Genomic DNA, 26329 nt, shown 5'->3' with positions numbered 1-26329 from the left:
AGAAGACTCAGACACAAGAAACACATGTTTAATTTATTTTAGATACCAACTTGATAATTCTAATAGACGGGTCAAATTGAAATTCAACATATCTCAACAACAACAAACAACAAAATAGACTTGTTGGTGTTATCCAGAAGACACACACAATCACATTGAATCTCTTTTCTTTTGCCCATGAAAGAGCCTGGCTCTGGGAATTTGACATAACCAGGCAGACAATTAAGTTTACCATGGCTTTCAGACAAGTCATGAAATCAACTATATAGCAAAAAAAAAAAAAGAGGTTGTAAACTGAATCACCCCCAGCCTTTAAGTTTTTATAGTACCTATCGCTCTGATAGGTGCAAGTTTTGTTGTGGTACTTACTGCATTAAAATTGGGGAAGAGGTTGACTGCAGCCGCAGTGTCAAGAGGAAAGGGAAGAAATGGTTTAATATCCAGCGATGGTTGCAAAGGAGGGGCTGGTGGCCGGACCAGGGCTGGGAGAGCAGGACTCTGGCATGTACCACCTGTGGAGATGAAAAGAAACAGAATGATCAGGGATACCAGGCATGGAAAAAGCACCACATCTCTCTTGAGAGAAAAGAGGCCAGCTTCATGGATCACTGGAAAAAATAAAGACATGGAAGTCTGCTGACCTCAGTTGGGAACTGGCCAGTAAGCAGTTCTGCCATTGGGCAGTAGGAGTATGTCAAGCTCTTCTTTTCTTTGGATTATAATTGTCTGGTTATGCAAGTATTGGTCAGTATTTCAAACTCTCCAACTCATTTTTGCTTTCCTGCCTAGAGCTCTGGAACAGGTCAGCAACAAATCCAAGATCACTGAATTCACCCTCTCCATGGCTGGCTTGCCTGTCCCTCTTTGACCACTAACCTACTACTCAGAAGAGGCTTCAGATCTGAGAGGTTATTTCAGTAGAACTGCTCTTTTCCGCCAATGCAAAACTCTGGTAGTAAGATGACGTGAATCTGGCACAAGAAAGAAACTTAACTGTGAACACGGGCAAACATACCTTACTGCCCCAGCAACTGGAGGATTAAAAAACAGCAAATCAGTGCAAAAAGCTGAGCTGTTCAGCACCCCTGTAGCTCTGAGTATTCAACAACTGCCTGCCTCCACCACAGGCAGGAGTAGGTGGAATTTACATGGGCACCAATGAGCAGGCCATGTGAATATTATATCAACAAAGACCCTCCCCTTGCCATACCAGTGGACAGCCAGCTGTTTGCAAGGTTGCATGCACCTTTGCCCTCTGTTTTAGGACTCCATGTCACTCAGAAGCTAGTAGGATGGAAGCTCAGCCTCCATGTTCAGTCTCCCAAGTTTTGATAACATTCCAAAACATCAATTTGCTGTTAATTAAAGGCTGTTTGAATCCTAGGAAACTGTTAAAATATGCCAGCATTCTTCTAATCTGAGAGGCAAGCAACAGACTGTATAAAAACCCGCTGGTGAGATTCCAAGAAGCATTAGGAAAACAAAACGCAGTGAGATTTTTCCTTTCCTCACAGAAAAGAACTCTAAGAGACTGGAGGAAGAGGACAAGGTCCTGTCTATGCCACTTACTGCCTGCCATCTTGTTTTTAAGACAAAGTCAAGGGAGGCCCCCATACTGATTGTCTTTCAAATTTCACAACCTGGCCAAGTGGACAGGGACCATCTTCCAGCCTTCAGTCAGTCACCTGAGCACAAAGTAAATATTGTGAAAGGACTCCCTACAGAGAAGCCTAATCCTGCTGGGCAGAGGCTCTGCTAACAAGGTGGATGACTTAAGACCTATAACAAAAGCCATCAGCTCAAGATTTAATTAACCATATACAAGAACCATCAGTTCTCCTGCTTCCAGGTATAAAATCAGCTGGAGCCAAATTAACAAAAACAGTATTTTTTTTCCTGTTTTAACTTCCCTCTTGAAATATTCCTGAACCAGAGTAAGACCAATGACTGAAGTGTGAATCAGCACACCAATTAAAAAAAAATAAAATAAAATAAAACAAAAAACAGTACAAGGAAGGAAATGGAGGACAGATGTTAAAACAAACAGAGATAAAAGCAAAATACAGCAAGTCAACACTCTCTAGAGTACACTATAAACTTATTTTACTGTCCTCCTGGTAGCATAGTGAGTGTGGGTGCATGCCCTTTTCTAGTGAGGACATCTATAAAACTTGAGTCATGGAACTGTTGTGAGTTTAGTATTGGCTTTTAAAAGTTTCTCTTTAATAAAAGTTAAACTAAATAAAATTTTGGTTGGTACTTCTTTTGAAGACTGAGGAAACAAGTTTTGGTTGAAATCGACAGTATGATTTAACATGACCATAAATAGTGATCTTCAATAATTTTAAATTATATTCATTTGTGTCATGAATCAAAGAATATTAATGTACATTTATTACCTTGATTTTTAACATCCCCGAATTAGGCTAACATCAAAATATCATGTAGGGGAAGAAAAAAAGAAAAAGAAAAAAGGTAAACTCTTTACCTTTTTACATTGATTCCACAGAAACATTCCATACTTAAAATTATAAGAATTCATTTTAGCAGGAATATATTCAGTAATTATTTCATTTTAAGCTCACCCCTAGTTTACAATCTCCAAAGAAGTTAATGGTTAAAGCTTACTTTGTATGTAGCTCAATGTGAGGAAAAAAGAATTAAAATGTTGACTTAATTGCTAATTTAATCTACCCCTTATCTCCTCTAGGGTAAATACTTAATTTATACCTATTCATATATTTCAAGGTCCTCTCTCTATGTTGTAACTGGAATTTACTTCACTGGGGAAGAAAACATAAACAAGACTCACTTAACCTTGGAAAGTTGCAGGAAAACTACAGGAGCCTAACTTCTCTCAACCCTTTGAAGGGAGAAATTTAAAAGGCAATTACCTGTGGAACTTCCCCATTGTTATGCAAATACAGGTGCAATGCCTGTGCCCTCGGGTGCTTCCCAGAGCATCCCAGCCCCTAGTACTCATTCCTCAACTGCTTGGGGTGTTTGTTGGTGGCTGATAACCCTCACCCAAAGTAGACCTCCAGAGCAAATGTATTGCTGTCCCCAGGAAATGACAGGTGAGTGCAAATATTTAATAGTTTTGCCTTTGCCTCAAGTCAGGAAATTCAGAAGCCTCTAAAGCTCCTAGTAGGATGAGTGGTCTAAGGCTCCTGTTTTGACTGTACCACAGTCCAATTTCCCCTTGCTTCTTCGGTATCCCTCACTCTGCACAGTGTTCTCCAAAGCTCACCCCAGTAGAGTCTCAAGAGTCCACCTTCCAAAAGAACTTGATATATGACACCAGGGTATAAGATTCATGAACTAAGTAAAATGCTGAATTGCTTTATTCTAAAATTGATGCTCACCTCCAAATCTATAGCAGTGATATGGAGGCACAAAATTGAAGCTAGGTCTTAAAAATTACTTGTAACTAACATTGCATTTTTCAAATCTAGATCAGTCCTGAAATATTCTACTTGTATCAATCTGTGCATACTCTGCAACAAGAATACTATTTGCAAATAGTGCAAAAATCAAAACTGGCAAATGTATTTCATCTGCAAAACAGACTAAACTATGCTCCTTGGGTAGATAGTTAATTTCCTTAATTTTCTAAATAGAAACTTTTGTGTACAAGATAGGAATGTATATTATTTATTTCATAATTATAAACTTACTGGCAATAAACATGAACACGTATAATGGTATTTCTACAGGTGAAGAGTTGTTCATGTTTGCCAACAGCATCATTCTCATAGAAATTTCACATTTCTAGAAATTTTAATATCTGCCCATGCTAGGGGAATACTCTACCACTAAGCCACAATCCCAGCCCATTAATATTCTTAATTTTAAAGTCCCCATGGGGCAGAGATTGAGACATACATAGAATCATGTGCTTTGTATCTGAAATGCTATGCCTAGTACCCTATATTTCATTGCCTACGAATTTTAATTTATACAGCATGAACAAAATAAATTTTAAACAATCTGATTTCAGAGTAATTTCTATCTGTCTATACAGAATTTGTTAATAAATTTAAAAAACACTAAAAGTCAACGAATCAAAAACATTTATAGAGTATAGAATACTTATTAACACTGAGTAAGCTGTTGGGTAATAAAAATAAAAAAGGTGAAGTACAGTGATTGTTAAAGCTCACTAAATTCTTCTCCCACCCTTTATGATGCCCATTTCTGTGAGTCTACATTTACAAGTTCAGTTGCAAAGAGTGAACTACAGAGCAAACATATCAGATTCACTTTAATGCATTCAAAGGAAGCTGTATGTTCACCAAAGTATTATCAGTGCGGTTGATAGTGTACTGGAGTAACCAAATCCTAAATATTTGTTAGTAGAGACTGAGAAAGACAGATTGGTGACAGTGGTCCACTTCACCTTTGAATATAGCCCTTGCTGCTTATTTTTAAAAGGACTTGTTTTTCTTTTCCTCTTCTCCCACTCCCCATCCATAACCTGGGGGCAAGGAACAAGATTACTTTGAGTTACCTGTCCTCCACATAAAGGAGATGTCACTGGAAGATCTAGGAAGTGACTATCTCCCAAATTAACAAATTAACAAACAACCTGCCATCCAGGCTCACCTGGGACCCCTGGTCAGGACACACCTGGAATGTAGCCTTTGAATAGCTTCTTTAAAAGTTCTCTCTTTTCCCTGATGGGCAGAATCACAGCCTCTGGGACAGGAGTCCCCTGTGCTTCTCCTTTGCTGGCAAAGCAATAAAACTTCTTCTTTTATTTATTTATTCTTTTTTCCCACAAAACCTTGTTCTGATTATTGGATTGGCATCGGGGACAAGGACTGAGGTTTAGGTAACATTCACTTCAGGAGTTTACATTTTCATAAAGCAAGTTTAAAACATAAATTCACAAGTGTTCACTTTAATAATTTACACAGATAAATAGGAATTCTAAACCAGCGGTTGTGAGTTAAAGCTTACTATATAAAAGAATATGAAGCACCTAGCACAGCTCCTGGCCAACAGATGCTCACTAAGTGAGGCCCATCTTTTTTTTAGTGAACATCATAGCCTCCCAGAAAGCTTGTTCAAGCCTTCTGAAAGCAGTCAAGATACTTTTAAGAGAATCTTCAAATTCTTACCTTTGTTTATTTGCTCCCCCAGAAGGGTGCTCCCACTAAGAGGTCCTCCAGAAAGAGGTTTGGCTCTTCCTAATGGGGCATGATTTAACCTTAAACTGCTGCACTGACCCAGAGTTCACAGAATAGTCACAGACATCCTGTCTGACAGCTGAACTTCAATCTTCATCTCAATTTCAACCTCCACCTAGGATTTAACCTTTGATATCCCCAGATCATTAGGGCTTGCTGCCATTTAAAATTAACACCAGCATATGATTGGGTAAATACATACACCCACACACAATTATATGCGTGTATATGTATTTACACACGCACATGCATACACACACACAGCATAAATCGCTGATTTCCTAAGAGAAGAAATCATTTCTATAGTCTCTTTAGCATTTTTCCCCTTCACCATCAATTTATCTATAGATATATGCATATAGATACATATATATATATATATATATATATATATATATACACACACACACACATAGGTATATACATTCTTGAACTATATATGTTTGTCTTTATTGAAATACATATAGTTATCTATATATTATTGAGAGGTTGATCACTGGGTACTAAGTTGTAGTTGAGACATAAGTTCTGGAATTCTACTGCACAGCAGAGTGACTACAGAAAACAATAATAAAAATAGCTTGCTGTATATATTGAAAAAGCTAGAAGGATTTTGAGTTTTTTTAACCAAAAAAAAAAAAAATGATAGCTAAGGGAGTTTTATGTAATGTATAAATGTACTGAAATGTTAGAGTGCCAAATATGTACAATTTCAAGTGCCAATGTTTTTAAACTTAAGAAATCTATATTTCAACAAGCTACAATTAAAATAAGCAGCTCAAAATATTAATATATAACTGAAAAGCATCTAGAACATTTTGCATAATCTTGATTTTTTTTTTTTTTTGGTACAGCAGATTGAAACCAGGGGCATTCTACCACTGAGCCCCAGATCTAGTTGGGATTTTATTTAGAGACAGGCTCTCACTGAGTTGCATAGTGCCTTATTTTTTTTTCCCACTTCTAGAAATTTATTGCAGACATACTTTGTTCTGAGAAGTGATACTTAGAGAATATAGATATTTTCTTTTGAGTATTAATTGAAACAAGTATTTTTTTTTCCTGTTTTGGGGGACTAGGTGGTCCAAGGATGAAGGTAAGAGAAACATTTCACTGTATGCCCTTTAAAAAACAAACATGAGGGGCTGGGGATATAGCTCAGCTGGTAGAGTACCTTGCCTGCACAAGGCCCAGGGTTCAATCCCCAGCACCACAAAAAATAAAATAAAATAAAAATTCAGGGCTGGAGTGGAGCCCAGTGGTAGAACACTTGCCTAGCAATGTGTGAGGCCCTGGGTCCAATCTCCAGCATTGTAGAAATAAAAGATAAAATCCTTTCATTTTAAATTAATTTTCAATTAATAGAAAAATTATAAAGATAATATAAAGAGTTCCCATAAATTCCTCACCCAGTTTTTCTGCATACTAACATCTTGTATGACCACAGCACATTGGTTAAAACTAAGAAATCAATATCAGTACATTATTATTATTAACGAAACTCTGAACTTTGACTTTCACTATTTTTTCTACCAATATCCTTTCTCCATCCAGGATCCATTTCAGGAAACCATACTGCATTTAGTAGTCATGTTTTTTTTGGTCTCTTATTGTCTTAACATGTACACCCTTTTGAATTTTGTGTCATAGCACTTTACTTTTGCTGAGGCTGGCTTTGAACTCGTGATCCTCCCAAACTGCTGGAATTACAGGTAATGTTGGATTTTAAGTAGTTATTCTTTTTGATAAGAATTCAATTTGATACACAAAACTCTTTGTATCCACTTCTGAATAGTTTAATTGGAATTTTCCATTTCCATTGGGCAACATTGGAGCTCATTATAGGAAATCAGGAAACTATGCAATAGCGAATGCAAATTCTGATCTGATATTTCTAACAGGAAAAAGAAATGATGTATTGGGGATATCAAGGCAAAACTTGTACTTGATCAAATATTGGCTGCAGAGTGCTGTAATTAGCAGAATCAGCCAGCCAGGGTAGAAGTGATAACTCTAATGAGTAATTAACATGGATTAGCTTGGTATCCCCTGAATTCCTTTAAAACACAAAATTCTGCCAGGTATCTATGATAATATCCAATTTACATATTCAAAAGCCAAAGCTCTAAGAAGCAAAGTATCTGACTGAAAGAACCTGAGTAACTTGAACAATTTTCACTGCACTGATGCAAATAGCTTTTAAGTTAATAATAACAACAACGAAAAGAATACTCTACCCAACTGGTTTTCTTAAAATTGAGCGAGCCAATTCCCTTGCAGACAGAACAAAATATTTTAAAACCAGCAATCTTGTAAGATGGGGGGTAGGTGGGGAGGAAGAGAATTTATTTTTAAAGATAAAAGAGATGATAAAGGAATATCCAGAAATGACCACTGATATTTATCTACCATGGGAACATGCTCGCTTTGTGAATATGATATCAAATTTGTTTCAGAAGTTGTCATGCTCACATTCTTCATTATTTCTTTCCCTAATCAGAAAAACAAATATGTAGTTGTTGTAGTCTCTTCTGCCTTTCAAATACTCAAGGTTATTGGCTGGGGATTATAATGGGCGGTTTTATCATTGAGGTTGATTTTTACTTTTTGTCTAGAAGAACTGGGTTTACTATGCTTCCTCAAACCTCAGTGACCCAAACTCCCATTCAATTCCTCTTTGCTTAAATGTTGTTCTCAACTGAACAGTAAAACTGTCAACTTGTTTTGAGATGAAATTTGAATTTAGCATGACCAGGTCCCAATTTTTCCCTCACATGGCTTTTGTTATTTGCCTGTTTTGGACTATTGATTCACCCACTAGGTTTAGGAAAGATGATCTAGCACCTTCTCCATCAGGAGGAAGCTCCTTGTTGGCCTGAAGTGATCTGCTCTTGGCAGGTCAACTCAAATGTCAAAACCAAATGAGATCCCTCTAGGACAAGCTGGCAGCACAAACCCACACAGCCTGCTCTTGACCACAGGGAGGAATGAGGTGAGAATCGAAGGATGAGTCAGGGCAAACTAGAACACCATTCTGGAAACATTGACTCAAAAACCCTTGCAGGAGTCAATGGTCAACATTCAGATATTTACTCATGAAAAAAAAAAAAAAAAAAAACCACATGTAAGTGCTGTGTGTTCTCCCTTTGCCCAAATTCTTAATTTATTTTAAGCTGTTTAAATATTCCAGTAATTCAGCCCAAAACTCATTCTGGAGGGAAGTTAGGAAAGAATTAGTATTGTCGTTGAATGCCATCATCTAAATCAAAATACTGATATTGTCCAGCTTTGAATATCCCAAACCTAGTCTTCCCTAGAAGAAAAATGGAATCTCTCCCTTCTTTAACTAATTCAGGATAATTTCCAGATTATCTGTTAGCAGTTCCAGGGTAAGGAGTTTTAAACACTTAACTCCAAATATCCTTGTATTCTTCAACCCATCTGTTAGGCCCTGTATAATCCAGAACTGTATAATCTGCCTCACAGGAGATCAGAAAGGTTAGCCTGGAAAATTCCTATCCCATCAGAAGCAAGTGACATGAAATACAAAAAAAAATAAAAATGTAAAAATTTCTCAAGACAATTTTCCAAAGATTTAATTTCAGACAATCAATTATAACTAATAAGAGAGGTACTCTAGTGCTGAGATGCCCACTGTAGAAGTTATTAGCCACATGAGGCTATTTTATATTCTAATGAAGTAAAATTAAAAATTCAGCCTCACAGTCACACTAGCCACATTTCAAATGTCCGATAACCACGTGTTGCTAAAAGAGTACTGAGCGGTACACTGCAAACACAAACGTCTCCATCATTACAGAAGGGTCTGTTAAACATAGCAACTCCAGTACAAAACCAACATTCTCAGGCAACAAATAATTTACAGATAATCTGCTCAACAGAGTCTATTTCAGAACACAATGCTGACAGGAGAGAAACTCCTGTTTTCCCCTGGGTCCTTTACCTCTTGGGATTGAGAAGGGATATTTTCTCAGAGCCAAATGTGGGCTATTGTCAGAAACCACAGCTGCTGCCAACATACCAGAAAGCAAGCGTTAGTTGTCTACTCTACAGATGACAGTGGCCAGCTAAGTATCTTCATGCATGATCAATGATGATCATTTGGGTGATCCGAATTAAAAAGAAAAAAAAATCATGCCAGAATAAGTAAGAAGTGAGTGTTTTGAATAAAATAGATAACATATCTTCAAACCAAAGAAGCAGAAAGGGGCCAATCCTGGGGCACATGGATATTTATTAGTACCCAATAACTCTTGAGAGTGTTAACAGGAAACGTGCATTTAACCAAATAAGCGTAGTCATAATACAGTCAGCTCAGTGTTTAAATCAAGTTGATGTGGGCGTCAAGCTGCCTTGCTACATCTGTCTCTCAGAGTAATTTTACTCAGGATATCTAGGCTTTGGTCATGTCACTCTTTCAAAAGGAAAAGAGATGCTATTGTGTTTTTGGTACTCCATCCACGATGTGTGCCTCTCAACTGGGACTTCCCTGTAGGAACATCTCCATGCCAGGGACTGGGCAAGAGGGAGAAGTTGTTGACCAGCTTCATCTAGGGCTACAGAAGGACCCCAAGTTACATTTAACCTCAGAGAGATTTTTGGTGACCTTAATGAGTTATTTAAGTGTTGTCATTTTTTTGGAGGAGGATAAGGGCTGGATGAGGGTTTCATAAAGGAGACTAGTGGAGACAACTCTTTTGAAACTTTTGACCAGGAACTAAAAGAATAAGACACTAGGGCTGGGGATGTGGCTCAGTGGTAAAGTGTCTGAAATGGCATGTATGAAGCCCTGGGTTCAATCCCTAACACCACATACACACACATGTGTGTGTATGTGGTGTTGGGGATGGAATCTAGGGCTATATATCACTAGAGAAAAATAAGTCTCAGAGTTACAGATAGTGGGTATTCTGATATTCTGGTTTGACTCACTTTCTGTAACATACTTTTGGAATGTTGTATTTCAATGAGCAATTCAACCCAGAATGTTGCCTTAACCCATGGCAGCACACTGACCCTTGTTTGTCTAGGGTGTAACCCAGATGAAACCTACATCAAAGTATAGTAAACAATAGATCATCTACTTTCAGGATGCAGCTCAAGCATGACTTCCTCTACTAAGTGTTCCCTGGACATATCAATAGCAGGTTTTCTCTCTGGTGTCCAGATCTACCTTACACAGGCTTCCATTGATGTACGGGACTAGATGTATTTACTACTGTGTCAGCCTCCACATATGAAGATGTCTCTGTTTTGTGTGTGTGTGTGTGTGTGTGTGTGTGTGTGTGTTTTTGGGGGGGGGGGGCTGTTCCTGGTACCTGCTTATTTTAGGATTGGATGGATGGTGGGAAAATAGATGAACAAAGAAATAAACAAATGAAATTGAACCACAACCTGCTGAGATTTTGAGACCCTCTCCTGTTATGCCCAAATTAACATGGTGTCCATTTCAAAATTAGCAAGTACATTGAAGAATTAGAAATGCAAAGGGGAATTAACAGAGATCTTACATAGGAGTGCCCTTTTAAAAGGCAAGGGACATTTTAACATTTTTCAAACCAATTAAGCTTCTACTATTGACTATTACAAATGGTCCAAATAAAAATTTTAGGGGGTTTCATTAAGTTTTTCCTATGCAAGTATCTTAAAACATAGATTTCAGTTGAAGTAATTATGATCATTATTATTTTGTATTGGGCACTGAACCCAGGGGAACTTTAACCCTAAGCTACAGCTCCAGTCCCATTTTATTTTATTTTATTAGGTTCAGATTAAGAGGGAGTCAGTTACATTGCCCAGGTTGTCCCCAAACTTGTGACCTTTCTGCCTCAGTCACTCTGGACTAGAGATGTGTGCCAACATGCCCAGTTTGAATATATCTTGTAAATAAGACTCCTTGCCTCCACGGGCATAAAAGCATAACATTTTTGCTCCTACATACTGGGCAGAGTGCTGGGTACTCCATATAGGAGAACTTCTTTGATGCTTCAATAGCATTGTGAATAGAAATGGAGCATTGAGTAGTCAAAACAATTGTTCATCTTTGCTCAATATCATACAAGTAGTAAGTGATTGAGACATGATTTGACACCTAACATTATGTTCCCAGAGTCTGAACTCTTCTATTTACGTCTTATTTAGAGATGGTCATTCTCCTAATGAAAGACAATTGAAATTATATATATATATATATATCTCACAAAGCTGGTTTCAATAAAATTTTGTCAAATAAAATCAAATTAATGTATACTAAAGGGCTCTTGCTCATAAGGCACTGGATTATTCAAGAAGCAATTTTACCTCTTTCTTGCTCGTTTCTGCTAAGGTTTGTACTCTAGCATATTGTAAATTAAACCTATATAATGTCTACCACATTCATCCAATGGTATCAGATTTTTATTCCATTTGCATTAATTTATTATTGGTTTAGTTTTTCCTTTCACTTTGTCTGCATAGTCTAGAAGACCAAAGTGGAAACTAAATTCACAATCATCATCACTGATTCTATGGAACTTAATGGTAATATCTCCTGCAGCATTTATCTGATCCGGAATGATTTCATTCCATGTTTCAGTGTGATTCTTTTCACATTGAAATCCAATTTTCTTTCATAATGACCATGACATAAAAGTGCTAGGACAATTGACTCTTGTTGGCATGGGGTGACTATTGGAAATAACTATCACTGTTATCAAATTAAATAAATGTATTAAGACGATTGAAGACTGCACTCCATCTTAAAAAACCTTTACTTTGCACATGCCTGGCATTTGTAGCGCCCAATGCCTTCCAACATTTAGGAACTGTGAGTTCTGGTTTCCATTGCTTTGGTGAACATTCTTACAAACTTTATAATAGCAAAAAAAAAAATTCTGATTTCAGTTTCCTCAAGAACATTCCCTGTGGAGCTGACATGTGCTCTGTTTAGTCTCGGCCTCAATGTGATTGTTTCTTCTGGCAGGTCGTGCTTAAAACAAACCTAACTCTGTATTTTCTTTTAATTCTGAAACATTTAGTCCTTGGGACAAAAATGTAAAAATCAGTTACTAATGGAGTTGTAGTAATTGTGGAATGTCAAAAATGATTTGTTTTAAGTGGAAAAGAAATAAAATGCATACTAAATGACTGTAAGCAAGAAGGTAGGTACACGTGACCTACTTTACTTTCACAAATCCTGTCCTTTCAAGCTCTTTATAATTCTAGGTTCTGCGCTTGACAGTTTTACATATATTACTTATGTAAATAATGAAGATATCCTTGTTCTCATTTTACAGGTGAAGAAACAGAGGCTTAGGGAGATCGTTTTACTAAAGATAAATCACCTTGTAAAAAGGTAAGAGGTAAAAAGAATTAGAAACTGGAGATGTCTGATTTCACAGCCTACATTCTTTCATATTACACCTCTCTCCTTCTCAAACCTACCAAGTTCTGTTTCCCACCAAAGTGAGAGAGCGATCGAAAGTAGCAGAAATTCCATCGGAGAAAGAGACCTAAATTTTCACATTCAAATAGCCAGGACACAGCAGGTACAGGATTTACCAATCCAGGAGGGAGGGAGGGAGGGAGAGGGAGAGAGAGAGGGAGAGAGAGAGGGAGAGAGAGAGAGAGAGAGAGAGAGAGAGAGAGACTGCTTTTAGTCCTAGGAAGAAGACAGTCCTCATACCACAGTTATGGAACCATCACCAAAAAGCAGTACAGGTAACATGAAGAGATGTCCATATCATGGTGAAATAAAGGACTTCATAAAACAGTGCAATTAAACACAAGGATTACATCTAAACTCAAATGAAAGGGAATCAATCAATGAGAGTGGTCCTCATTGAGAGTCATGTCAGTAGAGATGATGAGCATTACAGGCTAAATCAGAGCTGGCCTTTTGGAGGGCCCCTGAGCTCTGAGAATCCCAGCCCTGACCAGAAGTCCAAGATTAGAAGCTAAGGTTAATGAGAGAACACAGGTTTTTCTGGTTGACTTCATCATGTCTCACCCTCTTGTGAATTGCAGTCTCAAATATAGAAATCCTTGACTTGGCATGAGGCACATATCCACCTTGACCCGGACAGCTAATTCTCATCCATTTTATTCAACTCAAGCTGAGCAGAATTAACCCAACTGACATAGGCTGTCACAGAAATCGCCTCTGATTTTTCTTTTACTGTAAATTTACTAGAAGCTCATGCCCTAACCATTCCTTAGAATTTGGAAGTTCAGAAAATCAAAGGCCTAAATTAAATTTTTCTCTTAGAAATTACTTAACAATGAGAGTCAAATATTCTGGTAATTATATGAAACACTCTCCTGGCATATGTTGAACTATATAGACTAAATTATTCAAGGCAATTCTAATTTCAAATAATGATAATCTATAATAAAAAAAGAAACCACTACCAATTTTTAGCACTTTACATTATACACAGGCTTTTAATTTTCACAATATTTACCTTAACTCTTAACTCAGCTGTTTAGATGTAGAAATTGAGAATCTATAAGCTTGAGATTAAGTATGCTGTAGCAGCTAACTCAAAGTAAGTATGCAAACACAGGTCAGCTGATTTCAATACTTTTTACTCTTTGGAAAATTATATTCTTTTCATTGTATCCATAATACAAAGATAGGAATCCATGATATCACTCAATTTTCTATTACTGAGGACATACTGTTATCAATTAATCCTATTTATGCTGGCCTATGAATCTTGCTTACCACCACATACCAGTAACTAGTTCAGTTGATCAGACTTTGCTATCACCTGCATAAATACCCCATATGACCTAAACATGGTAACTTTAGTGACTTCTAAACTCTACTCTTGTCACCCATCAGGCTAGAAAGATGCAAGGAAATCATCTCTAAGGTTTAGGAAACAGACTGTAGATTAACACTGATGGTATCCTTACACCAAGTCATTTGGCAAAAGGTTCGGCCATCTTTGGATCAAAATCTGGCAAGGGGAGAATGTGACTTTTCTGTCAATGCTTGCCCAGACCAAGAGGATCACTTATCATCTGCACTTGTTCCTGATTATGGTTTGGATCTTTAATGTTCCCTCAAAGCTCATGTGTTGAAGACTAGGTTCTCAGTGCAGCCATGTCCAAAGATGGGCCTTTCAGGAAGTGACTGGATCCTGAGAGCTCTAATCTCATTCGTGGATAAATCCATTTAATGGATCAGTCATTTGAATGAACTACTGGGAGAAAGTGGAAACTGTAGGCAGGTGTGGCATGGTGGAAAAAAGCAGGCCACTGGGGTGTGTCTTGGGAATTATGTCTTATCCCCAATTCCTTCCTCTGCTTGTGGCTGCCATAATGTTTCTTCCTCACTCAGGCCCACCATGGAACAAAAACTCTTGAAACTGTGAGCCAAATAAATCTTTCCTCCTCCAAGTTGTTTTTGTCAGGTATCTTGGTCACAGAAAGCTCCAACATAAGCAGGAGACTTCCATTCCTAGGCTTTCTGCAACAGCTCGTGTTGGCAAAAAATGAACCTATCTCAGAAAACATTTCTGAGATTTCCTCCTGATTCAAATATGAGAGAATATTTTGAGAATATACAGCTACCTCAGAGCTATTCTTCTTCATTGATATGTCAGTGGAAGTTTTTGGAGTGACGTAATCACTGTAATCCCAAAAGCTTGGTGGAAAAACAAAACAACTACTAACCCTAAAAGGAAACCTGAGAAGGGGTTCTGAACACAGTCTCAGGAGCCAGAGTCAGTCTTTTCAAATCCATGGGGCTGTTTGCCTTCAACTGTAAAGATTATTTTGTGCTTTTGAAAGGACATTAATCCCAAAGGAAGAACAAAACAGAATGAGTCAAATTGCTTTGAGCAGGAATGCCTGCCGAGAGGAGAGAAATTCTCCAAGAAACAAGGCTTCTGAAATTGGACCTGTATTTTCCCGAGTGATTCTGGTCAGTCCTGCATATAGTTTTCAGAAGTCATGATGCCTTCCAACTGCTAAATCACTGCCTCCCATGTTATCAATGTCAGTGTGACCTTCTCTTGCTCATTCATATCATTTGGTGTCCTCAGTAAGTGAAGATAAGGAAAAAATTGTTTGGAGGGTCCTCCCCCACCCCCACTAAATTTTTGCAAATTTGAGTCCTTTTTTCAACTTCTCCCTGCCCTTCAACATTTAGCTGAGGCACTCTGGTTTCCCCACCCATTGGACATCACAGTCAAATTGTTTGCACACATTCACGGAATATTTTAAGTAGTTGAGAACAGAGGCTTCATCTTCATAAACCTGCATCCAACGTCTAGTTTCATGTTCTAAGGAACTTAGCAGCTACTTAGTTTCTCCTTCAACAAAATAAGAATAATACCCCAAATCTCAAAATTTTATGTAAGGCTTATGTGGAAAAAAAAATAGAGTAAGTATAAAGTTCTAGTAAATTGTTTTCTTTATTCAATATTATTTTAGCAAAATGTGAAACGAATGGAATATATTTTATTGACACTGTTGTTTGGATCATTAACCAGTATATCTGATAGTTCTTGCTTTTGTTTAGTAGTAGAGTTATTTGATTCTGACTTTCTCAAAGTGCGTCCATGTCTCTATCACCGTATCTTTTTCTCCCCATAGTTCTTAATGCAGTGCTTTAAAAATTACATATACTCAAGTGACCTTGGGTGAATAAATGAATGAACAAATTAGGCACTGTTGCTTTGACGCTTATCTTGAGAGGGGAAAGGGAAATGGCAAACCACACGTGACTTCATTAGTACTGTTCCATATTAAGAAGGTGAAATATCCATTGGCACCTGTTTTCTATGTGTGAGCTTTGTAGGTGGTAGGCGCAGAAAACAAAATTAAAAAGAGAAATTGAACAGAAGCAAAGGAGGAGTCAGGGAAGAGAAAAATAAGAGGGACATGATCATGTCCAAATCTGATATGCAGAGGACTCACCTGTCTTAAAAAGAACTGCTTTTGAAACAGCCTGAAAAGTATGCAAAATGCCCCTAAAGGCATCCTACAGGGAAATACCCACCCTTGAAATAGTTGGTCACAGAAATATTTCTATTTTTTTTAAATTGGAAAGTAACCAGTAAGAGCCTCCTTATCTGGTGAGACATTGTATGGGACAGAGATTCTTAACTGCTTAGTACAGGGTGAATACTCAAAACATGATAGCCGATTGACTTGGAGTCTGGGACAGAAAGAATTAGTACTATTTTCTGTCAGTGGGAAAATGGAGACACCCTAATTCACACCATCCCCTTTTAGCTTGGTTCTCTGTTACCTACCCCCATCTCACCTATTCTCTCTCAGGTACTCCTCACCCTTCTCTCCTTTCAGATATAATTCATAGCTATTGCATTCTTTCTCACAAACATTCATCAAGTATTTATTCATTGTCTACTCTCCCCGTGCACTAGGGGAGTTTCAATAAAAGTATGATTCCAAGCCCTTTGGATAAAGATAAAAGAGATCAATCGAAAAGAAATAAGCAAATCATTTCCTTCTATTGCTCTTCTTTCCAGCTTCTACTTTGGAATTACAGCTTCCTCTTATTTAGTAAAATGAACCCGCTTTTAAACTATTGACTGAAAATAAGTAATATTTGCTAGTAACACATATTAACCAAACAATTTTGGTTGACCTCAATTTGTCCTTTCCCCCCATATTTTCAAATAGATTGAAACCCACTTCATTTTGCAAAGAGCCATACAAGATTGATTAACAGTACCATATACAATGATTGACGTTTCACCAAAAGGTGACACATTCTATTCACATGAAATAGAATATGGACACTAAATTTTAGGAGTTTTAGGTGGCATATTGGCATTAGGGAAATTCTAGTTGTATATGGCAGTTGTGCCTATTGTTGGAAAAGTCAATTAGTCCAGCAAAAATTTTAATTGGCTCTTTTTTTTTTTTTCAAAAATACCCTACCCAAATTCAAAATGCTACACAATTTAACCCAGAAATATCCATTCTCCTCTATCCCTATATGAAGGCTCATGATATTACTGTCCCTTTTTCCCCAAAACCATAATCACCATGTTTTTATACAGTCTCTCAATGGTCACTGCCACAAACCTAGGAAGATATTTTGCATTTCGTTTATTTTTTTAATTTTTCTTTTCTATTTTGAATTGTCTTGGACTGCATTTTCAGTTAGCTAATCCAAGTTGGGTCTCAACTGACTGATAAATTCCAGTCAGATATAAACCCAGTTTGCATGTAAGAGTATTCTCCTGCTACAAGATATCTGTAGTCCTTCCTTCATACCATTCGATTATGGTAAGATAAGTCTTCTTAAAAAAACATTTTCATTTTAAGTAAGTCATAAATTCAGAAAGCTATGTGAATATACCCTATGAGTATAAACATGCAATTTGGCATATGGGCTATAAATTTGATTGGCATGGAACAAATTATGTTATTCATTATGTTTCTGGAAAGTTAAAGGCCGAACAATTGGTAAATTAAAAGTGATTATTTCAGTAATGAGATATTTCAAATAAGCAGACTTTAATCTGCTGAAGGAAATGGCAGGGCACACCTCCAGGGGCCAAGCTTGGGAGAGCTGGCTGTCCTTCAAAGAAATCCATAATACCAAGCGCACAAATATACACCACAAATAAAGTAGGTAGATGGAAACCTAGGAGACAGAATAGCATATCTGCATATATTTGAGATACACACAGACACACACACACATACACACAGACACACACACACACACACACACACACACACACACACACACAATTTGTTTTCAGGAAGAAACCAGACTAAGAATGATAAAAGAAACACAAAAGAGACAAAAAAAAAAGCAAACAATTATGTATGTTTTTAATGCCACAACAGAAAATAAAGACTAGGGATCAACTTAAATGTTATAAAAAGAAGAAAAAAAATAGATTTCACAGATTGATTTACTCATTGATTTGTCAGGTACTGCACAATTTAGAACTGAGCACCTAGACTACACATAGAATCAACTGGTCAGCCAAAGAGAAATATCAGAGGCCAATGAAAATATCCATCATGCCAAATGCCTGACATCATTGAGGCCAGCTTCAAAAAGAGAATTAACCACAGAAAGTCTAATTGTTGGGCTGATTTTGCATAAAAAGGAGTATTCAATAAGGAATGGACTTCAAGCAAAGGTAAAATTGGAAGATGTATCGTTATATAGAACTCTAACGAAAGTAAATTGCTGAACCTTGGCCTGTTGTAGGACTTCAGTGTTTTTGTTTTGTTGTTTTGTTTTAGTTTAATGTAGATGCCAGAAAGATTGGCTAAATATGTTCAGAGTCTAATAAGTCATGGAAGTTGTTCACATCTGGAAAATATGCAAAACAGAAGCGGATATGATTAAAGAGAAGGCAAATAAGAAAAGGAAGAAACTGGTAAAGCCAATAGTAGTGGTAATGTTTTCCCAAAGGGGAGATGCACGATGTCTTAAAGCCTTCAACTAATATCTAATATTGGCAAGACTGTACACAAATGCTCTCCATTTCCACTTGAGAGACAAAGCTAATAGAGGAGTGAAAGTGCAGAAGATGGATAAAAAAAAGTTGTAACTGCAATATGTGTGGAAGAAAGAACATACTTTCAGGGCCTCTAGTATAGATGATAAATGTAGGTCCTTGTTAGGAGAATTAGACTCTTAAGACTCTTACGCAACTGTGTAGAATTCACAAAGAAGATGTGCAAAATTAGAACAAGTTCGAATTGCATGGAATCTAAGCAATCTGAGCAGAAACAGGTAAACTGTTTTAAGAAAGGGCCAGATAATGTTATGTTTCATGGGTGATAAGTTCTGTATTGCAACTGCTAACTCAGTCACTGTAATGTGAAAACAGCCATGGATTATATATAGGTAAGAAAATGGTTATGCCTGTACTTCAATAAAATTTTATTTACTAAAATAGTCATCAACCAGATTTAGCTCTCTGATAGGAGCTGTGGTTTGCTGACTGTAATCTAAAAGATAGGTTTTCAAACTTTGGTGAGCACTGGAAATGCCGTGGGAGCTGTGTACAATGCACACTGCTGAGCCCTGCCCTTCCCTAGAGCTTCTGATTGATTCTTGAATGAGGGGCTACTAATTTGCATTTCTTGGAAATTCTGAGGTATTGGTGATACTATTGGTGCAGGGACCACCCCGCTGAAAACACTGAAGATTGAAAATAGAAATGATAAACCCAAGGCCCAAATATGGGTATGTTTATATGCGGTGTGTTAAGCAAAATTCTAAGATGGCCCCAAGATTTCCTGCCTCCTGATGTACATACCCTGCATCACTCCCAGGGCTATAAACCTGTGGATATTACTCCTGTAATTAGATGATGCAATATGATTGGGTGGGTCTGAGCAAACAAAGTACATGAGACTTTCAAAAGCAAACACACTCTCAAGCTGGCTGCAAAATCACAAGGATTCAAAGTGCCCTTCCCTTGCTGTCTTGAAGATGGAGGACACAAAAAAATGCCAGTGGCCTCTAGGTGCTAAGAACTGCCCCAGGCTGACAGTAAGGAAAAAGAGATCTCAGTCCTACAACCACTGAAAGTAAATTCTGGCAACAATAAGGGTCAGAGAAAGATTTCTCCATGTTCTCCTGATGAGAACTCAGTCCAGCCAACATCTTGATTTCAGCCTTACGATGCCCTGAGCAGAGAATATAGCCACACCAGTGCTGAACTTTAGATCGACGAAATCAGAAGCCAATGTTACAGAATTTCTAGAAATCAATTCTAGAACAGTAGAAATCTAACAGTGTAGGAAAGATGTGGGTCCCAACTTGGACCCAGCTGAACCAGATACATGCTCACAGACAAATATCATGATCACCTGCATCAACTGCCAAGCACACCTTGCTACTCACTAGCACCTTAGTTCTTCAAAGCATCATGTTTAGGAGTTCTCTTTGAGCCCAAACATTCTCCAATCACTCCCTCCTCTCTTCTGATCAGAAGCTCAGAGGAAACTGAGGCAATGAATTGCTGACATGTTTGGCAAACAGTCGTAACCACACCTAAACAGTGAGCTCTCCGTCCTTTCTTTCCAGTAGCTTTAAATTCTTCAGCATCAAAGGTGAGCCAACCCAGACCATTTCAATGACACAACCCTTTACAGAACCTCTATGTGCCCCAATTCATAAAAGTTAAAAAAAAAAATACCCTCAACAGTTAAGTATTATAAAATCACATTAATTTAAAAGCATTGCATTTTCTGACATTTAAAAAGTCTCTGACATGGCATATCCATAGTTTGATTTTTCTAATGTTCTGATAAAGGTCATGTTTATGGTATAATAAGCACACATTTGCAAGGGTTATTAATCAGAGTAAAGCTGGGTTGCAAACAGATTGCCAAAGCATTTTCCATTTTTATATTCTGAACATATTAGCTACTTAAGAATGCCACATTTTTAAGGGCCTACTTTGAAAAAGAATTAACTATTAATTTTGTTCAAAGGAATGTCTTCATCTTAAATGAAGCTGGAATACGGCTTAGGAAAATAAATGACAAGGATGTGTTCTGCTAGTTCAGCAAACTTGTATGGCAATTTAGAAAATTCTAATTTTTAAGATAATTCCAGTTAGCAAGGAAAATGCTAGGGCCCGGGAGCCTTATTAGGAAATCCAGAGGGTACTGGCAGTAGGCTTTTCTAATTTGTATGGAAAGGGAGGAACATACATTTTTATAATACATCTAAGAAATATGGCAAAACCCAGGTCTTACAGAAATTAAACTTTACTGTCTCAAAAAAAAAAAAAAATTACCTTCCCATTTTGTCTTAGCAAGAGAGAGATGAGATTCCTACTTATTGACTATATAAAAAAAAAAACACCTGGCTGGGGATGTGGCTCAAGCAGTAGCGCGCTCGCCTGGCATGCGTGCGGCCCGGGTTCGATCCTCAGCACCACATACCAACAAAGATGTTGTGTCTGCCGAGAACTAAAAAATAAATATTAAAAAAAAAAAAAAAAAAAAACACCAAACAACTTGTTTTAATATTCAAGAAACACCGAGTGTCCCTGAAGATCTAACTATTCAGAGACATTAATCACCTCAATGACAAGAATTCACCCTCTTTTTGAACCATAAGCATATTTTTAAAATACGTTATCTTAATTAAAGGAAATAAACACAAAAAAAATAAAGAAACAAACATACAAAATGGCAAAGAGTAACAGTTCATAAAAGGCAGCATAAATGAGAAACTTTTAAGCATTTGATTCTCAAATTTTGGTCCCTCTGGTTTTTCCAATAAGTCCCTCTTCACCTTGTCTGAGATGAACTTCAGAAACCAAACAAGCTGGAACATGCATGCAGTCCTGCTCCAGCAAGAGGAAGTGCTGACTCCAAAGGGCTGCTCCGGCTGATGGGTGTTCAAACTGACTGCTCCAGCCATATTTCAAGGGCTGTGAAGAGTGTCTCATAAAAAGACACAGTGCAATCCCATTAAAAATGATGAAATTAGTAACTGGCACTGCCTAATTAGTAATGATCCCAGAATTGTGAAAATCCTTTCTTGTTTGGAGCAATACACCTGCCTTTCTTAATTTAGAAATGAAGTGCAGGAGGTTCAAATGATGAGCCACTGTGAGGTGTTGGCCAAGAAATGCAAGAAGCCAAAGAGGAAAGCTATCCAGGTGAAGTCCCCTGAGCAATATATTCCTCCACTGAGACAATTAGAGCAGGAAGAATGGGTCAACCAAGAAAGCAGAAGGCCAATAATCCTGAGGCCAGGGAGACAGGCAAGTTTGGCAGACAGGTGTCCAGCTTGGCTTTCCCAAAAGAGAAGAAAGAGATGAAGGCAAAGGAAACCACCATTCCAGCCTTTCAAAAAAAAAATACACAATTAAGGATCAATTGAGAACAATTAAAGATCAATAAGAGACAAAAGAGATAGCAACACAATAAAAAATGAAGAAAGCAACTTTTAGAAAAATGTCAGACAAACTGTTACTTGGAAGTATTTTAATAATATGCAGAAATGAATACTTCATTTTTAATAAGTTCTCAGTCTCTGGTATGATGACTAAATTATTATTGGTTTTGGATTTTTAAAAATTGCTATAAATTTTGGTTTCGGCACTTGGAGATTATACAGAGGCATAAAGAGATCTAAATATTTATATTTTGACATTAGTTAGGATCTGCAGCCATATAACTGAAAAAAAAAAAACAACCATTTGCTGGTATTTTATTTTTAAATGGGGTTTTAGGATCATCATAGTACTGAACAGAAAAGCACAATGATTTACCATTATACTCTCTGTCCCCCCACATGCATAGCCTCCCCCCTCTATCAATACCCCTCACCAGAGTGCCACATTTGTTACCAGTGATGAAGCTACACTAACTGACACATTATTATTATCCAGAGGTCACAGTTTACATTGAGGCTCATTCTGGGTGCTATTCATGCTATGGATTTGAATAAATATATAAAGATATATCCAGACCACTCTAGCATAATACAGAGACAATTCCCTGCTTGAAAAAGTGTTCATAATGTATTTTGGGGGTAAAGCAAAATGTGCTTCTCAATTTACAGAATATAAATGCAAAAAGAAAAACAATAGCTCAGCAATGATGATCATGCAAAATTTTAATTTGTTCAGCTGGAGAATTAGCTAAATGCCTTAAAGCTATGTGTTTATTGTGGAAAAGTTGGATAATACAAAAAGAATAGAATTAAAAAAAAAAAAAAAAAAAAACCTTGCAGCAATCTCACTACCAGAAGTCACCTGTGATTTTTGGTGTCTCTACTGCTTTGCCCCTTTTACTATGTATTTGAGGGAAGCAAACATGTTAGTTTAAAAAAAAAAAACAAAAAAAACATACTCACTTGAAACTGCCTTTGTTCTATTGAGGACTATTGCACAGTTTGATCTTAGCAAAAATGAAGTTCAAAACATCCTTTTAAAATTTTCAAGTGCTTTATTTTAGGGATATATCATAAATGATTTAACCAAAGTTGTTGGTCATTACAGACATATAAATTTTTTTACCACCAGAAATAAAGTTGATATATAATACTTTTATAACCACAAGGTGTCTCAAATGAGACAAAATGTGAAGACAATCAATACAATGGGGAGGAGGAATATAAAGTATACCATGAAAAACACATAACATTCATTTATTATCTTTAAGAAAAGTTCAGAAGTTAGACATCATCTGCATTTTTCTCCAAGGCCTGGATATTTCAAGTGTTTTTTTTTTTTAATAAATGTTTCTACTCCTAAAGTGCATTGATAGCACTTTAATTAATTGTTTTTTAAATCTATGAATTCTGCCATAACTACTGTCATCTAATAAAATTCTAATGTGCAATAACTCCAGGAGTACAACACGAAAACTAAATACCAAACTATACAATTTTAAAAACAACACAGAGGAATGTCTCATTTTCCCACTCAACAGCTTTGGGAGGTACCATATGTTTAGAAAATCAATTAAGAGCACACCGGGGTATCTGAAAATAGTATGTATATGCTGTGAAGTTATTATAATGCATTTGTGTTCTCCACAACACACTTCAATATATATCAAGAGAGAGGGTCCTCAGCCAGATAGATTGCCATTTAGTTAAATAAATTAAGACAAAATATTCTCTGTGACACAGAAAGGGAACTTGTATGTATAAATCTTATATGATCCTACATGTGAGACTAAGCAATCACAAAATTTCAGTTTTTCTGATGTTCAAATATTCAGAATCATCCAGCTTGCCCTACTTGCTTAAAACATACTATTTTATTTCAAGACGGAATGAATGAATCTCAGAGCACTTAAGCCAAGCTGAATGTATTCTAATGCAATATTTAAAAGGTCTAGACCAGAGAGAAGGAATGGTGCTGTTTATCTAGTGCTGCCCAGAGGAGAGCATTACCCACTCTAATGAACCACTAATATTCAGTGGGTGTTTTGTTGTGGGTTCATAAGCTTGACTGAACTTATAATATCTAGATGAACTACTCTTCTGATGATCCACTTTCCTTTTCTCCCACCCCATCAAAGAACCTGCGGATTGATCTGGCCTCTTTGGCAAACTGGAAAGGTTGAACTCGAGGAGCTGCTATAAATGTAAGTCATCAGAAATTCCATGTCCCATCAAGAAAATACTAGTAACTAGCTATAGGTTTAAATTTCATGAGCAAAGACAATCTTTGAAACCCTGCTTCTTTTTTCTTACATCAGATTTATGAGGAGGTCAGTTGCCTGAGATATAAACTTATAATATATAAGAAGATCTAAAAAAATTATTTGCAAGTGGTATCAGAATGTCCTAGAGGACTTTAAAAACCACAGATCATGCCACCTGAGAATTTCATTGTTTAGAAATGCCCTGGTGATATTAAGCAAAATAAGCCAATCTCACAAGGGTCATTTGTTTTTTCTCAGATATAGAAACTAGAGAGGAAAAAGGAAAAGAATGGTGGGAGGGAGAACCTCATAAAAATTGAAGTCAGATCAGTAGTATGGAGAAAAGGGACTCAGGGAGGGAGGAGGGAAAGGAATAGCGAAATATCAGGGAATGATACTGCTCAAGTTATATTGTTACATGGTGCACACGTGTATGTAAAACAAATATGTAAAAACAAATCCCACCATCATGTACAACTACAGTGCACTAATACAAAATGTGGAAAAAAATTTAAGTGAAATTCCCTGGTGATACTGATGCTATTGACAATAGGGACCTTGGAGAATCACTGCCTCAAAGTATCCTTGGATGAAACTGGGAGCGTTATGGAACTTTCCACTGGTTTTCAAATATGTCTCTTTACAGAGCCAGTGAAATGAAAGTGTTCCTGCTCCGATTAAACTAGATAGTACCCTTTCAGTCTTGAGTGATATGTAAGATCTGGCTCCAAGGGAATCAGAACCTGAGACAAGAATGCACTGTTAGGCTTTACTGGGGCTTTGAGAGTGAAGGAAGGATGGAAATCATGCATGGCCAAGGCCGCCCACTACTTTAGGATAAGTTAGGAAGAGACACCACCAACTCTGCGGGGCCTCAGGTGACACTTCCAGAAAGGCTCTGCAGAGACACTGTATTTAGGGCAGCTCATGAGGGAGAGAGGAGGAAGAGGATTTTGCTGCTTCTGTCTTCTTTCCCTCAATGGTCTAAGCGTGCCTCACAGGAACTGAACTCCCCTACCCTTGCAAGGTTGCATCATCTGAAACACTTAAGGGAAAGCACATTCCACTTTTCAAGAGGTATGGCACTTCTTTCAGGTCTGCAAGTTTCTGGAGAAGCAGAAACTCAGGTCTTAGTGCAGACTAAACTACCTGTTCAGCAGCAGCTTAGAAGGAGGCCTTGGCCCTGCCAATCCAGCCAGTGAACTTCTGAACTCCAGGGGATACACCTGAGGCCCAGAGTTAGTTCCTTGACTGGGCAAGAGGCCAAGAAGATAGAAAACAGAGGTGCTGAGGATTTCTAAGGAAGCCTGTAAAGTCTGTCTGATGCCATTAGAAGTTAAAGATACCATCTCATTTTCACCAACTTGTTTCTAATAGATAGGGACAGCATAAGCCCCACCCAACTCTTAAATGGCAGAGCTTGCTACCAATCCTGAGATCAGTGAGCTCACAGTTGCCTGAACATGCTAGACTTCCTAAGCTGAAATTCTAAGGCTCAATAACACTTGCCATGATTCCACTTACTGGAAATGAGGGGATTCTTTTCAATACTTTAAAAATCTAAATGTTAATCTCTTTGATATGTCTTCCAAGAAGTTGACTGAATCAAAAAAAAAAAAAAGTGCTTTCTCCAAAAGTAATGAGAACTTTTAAAAAATTTTGGATGTTATATTACAACTTAATGAGTGTCCGTGATTAAATAATATTGAGTGATAGAGAAAAATTAAAGATAACAAATATGCTAAATTTTTTCTACATGTAAAATGCAATTTAATTTTTACATTTATAATTGTTATCATTAGAAAAAATTCATTTTTATCCCCACTAATGAAAATTTTAACATAAAATTAGCATGTATATATGTAAATACATGTATGTATGTTGCATAAGAGTGTATTTATATAGATATATATATCTCCATGTATAAGCACACATACATATATACATGGATGTACACACATACATATACATCCACATAACAAAAATCCAGAATACTC

At 37.1% G+C, this 26329-nt stretch overlaps 1 protein-coding gene across 4 annotated transcripts in view; it reads right to left on the bottom strand.

Moving 5' to 3' along the window:
• The window catches only part of Znf385d (zinc finger protein 385D), an 826924-nt gene that overhangs the window by 211101 nt on the left and 589494 nt on the right, over positions 1-26329 (bottom strand). For all 4 annotated transcript variants that reach the window (XM_021731551.3, XM_078038304.1, XM_078038302.1 and 1 more), the window contains one exon: positions 370-512. In XM_021731551.3, coding sequence (XP_021587226.1) covers positions 370-512 — 143 coding nt within the window. The remainder of the gene's footprint in view (positions 1-369; positions 513-26329) is intronic.

The sequence above is a fragment of the Ictidomys tridecemlineatus genome, chromosome 2 (genome assembly GCF_052094955.1).
Source record: "Ictidomys tridecemlineatus isolate mIctTri1 chromosome 2, mIctTri1.hap1, whole genome shotgun sequence".
NCBI lineage: Eukaryota > Metazoa > Chordata > Mammalia > Rodentia > Sciuridae > Ictidomys > Ictidomys tridecemlineatus.
Note: the sequence above shows the minus strand (reverse complement) of the source record. Positions and strands in the feature narration are given on the sequence as shown.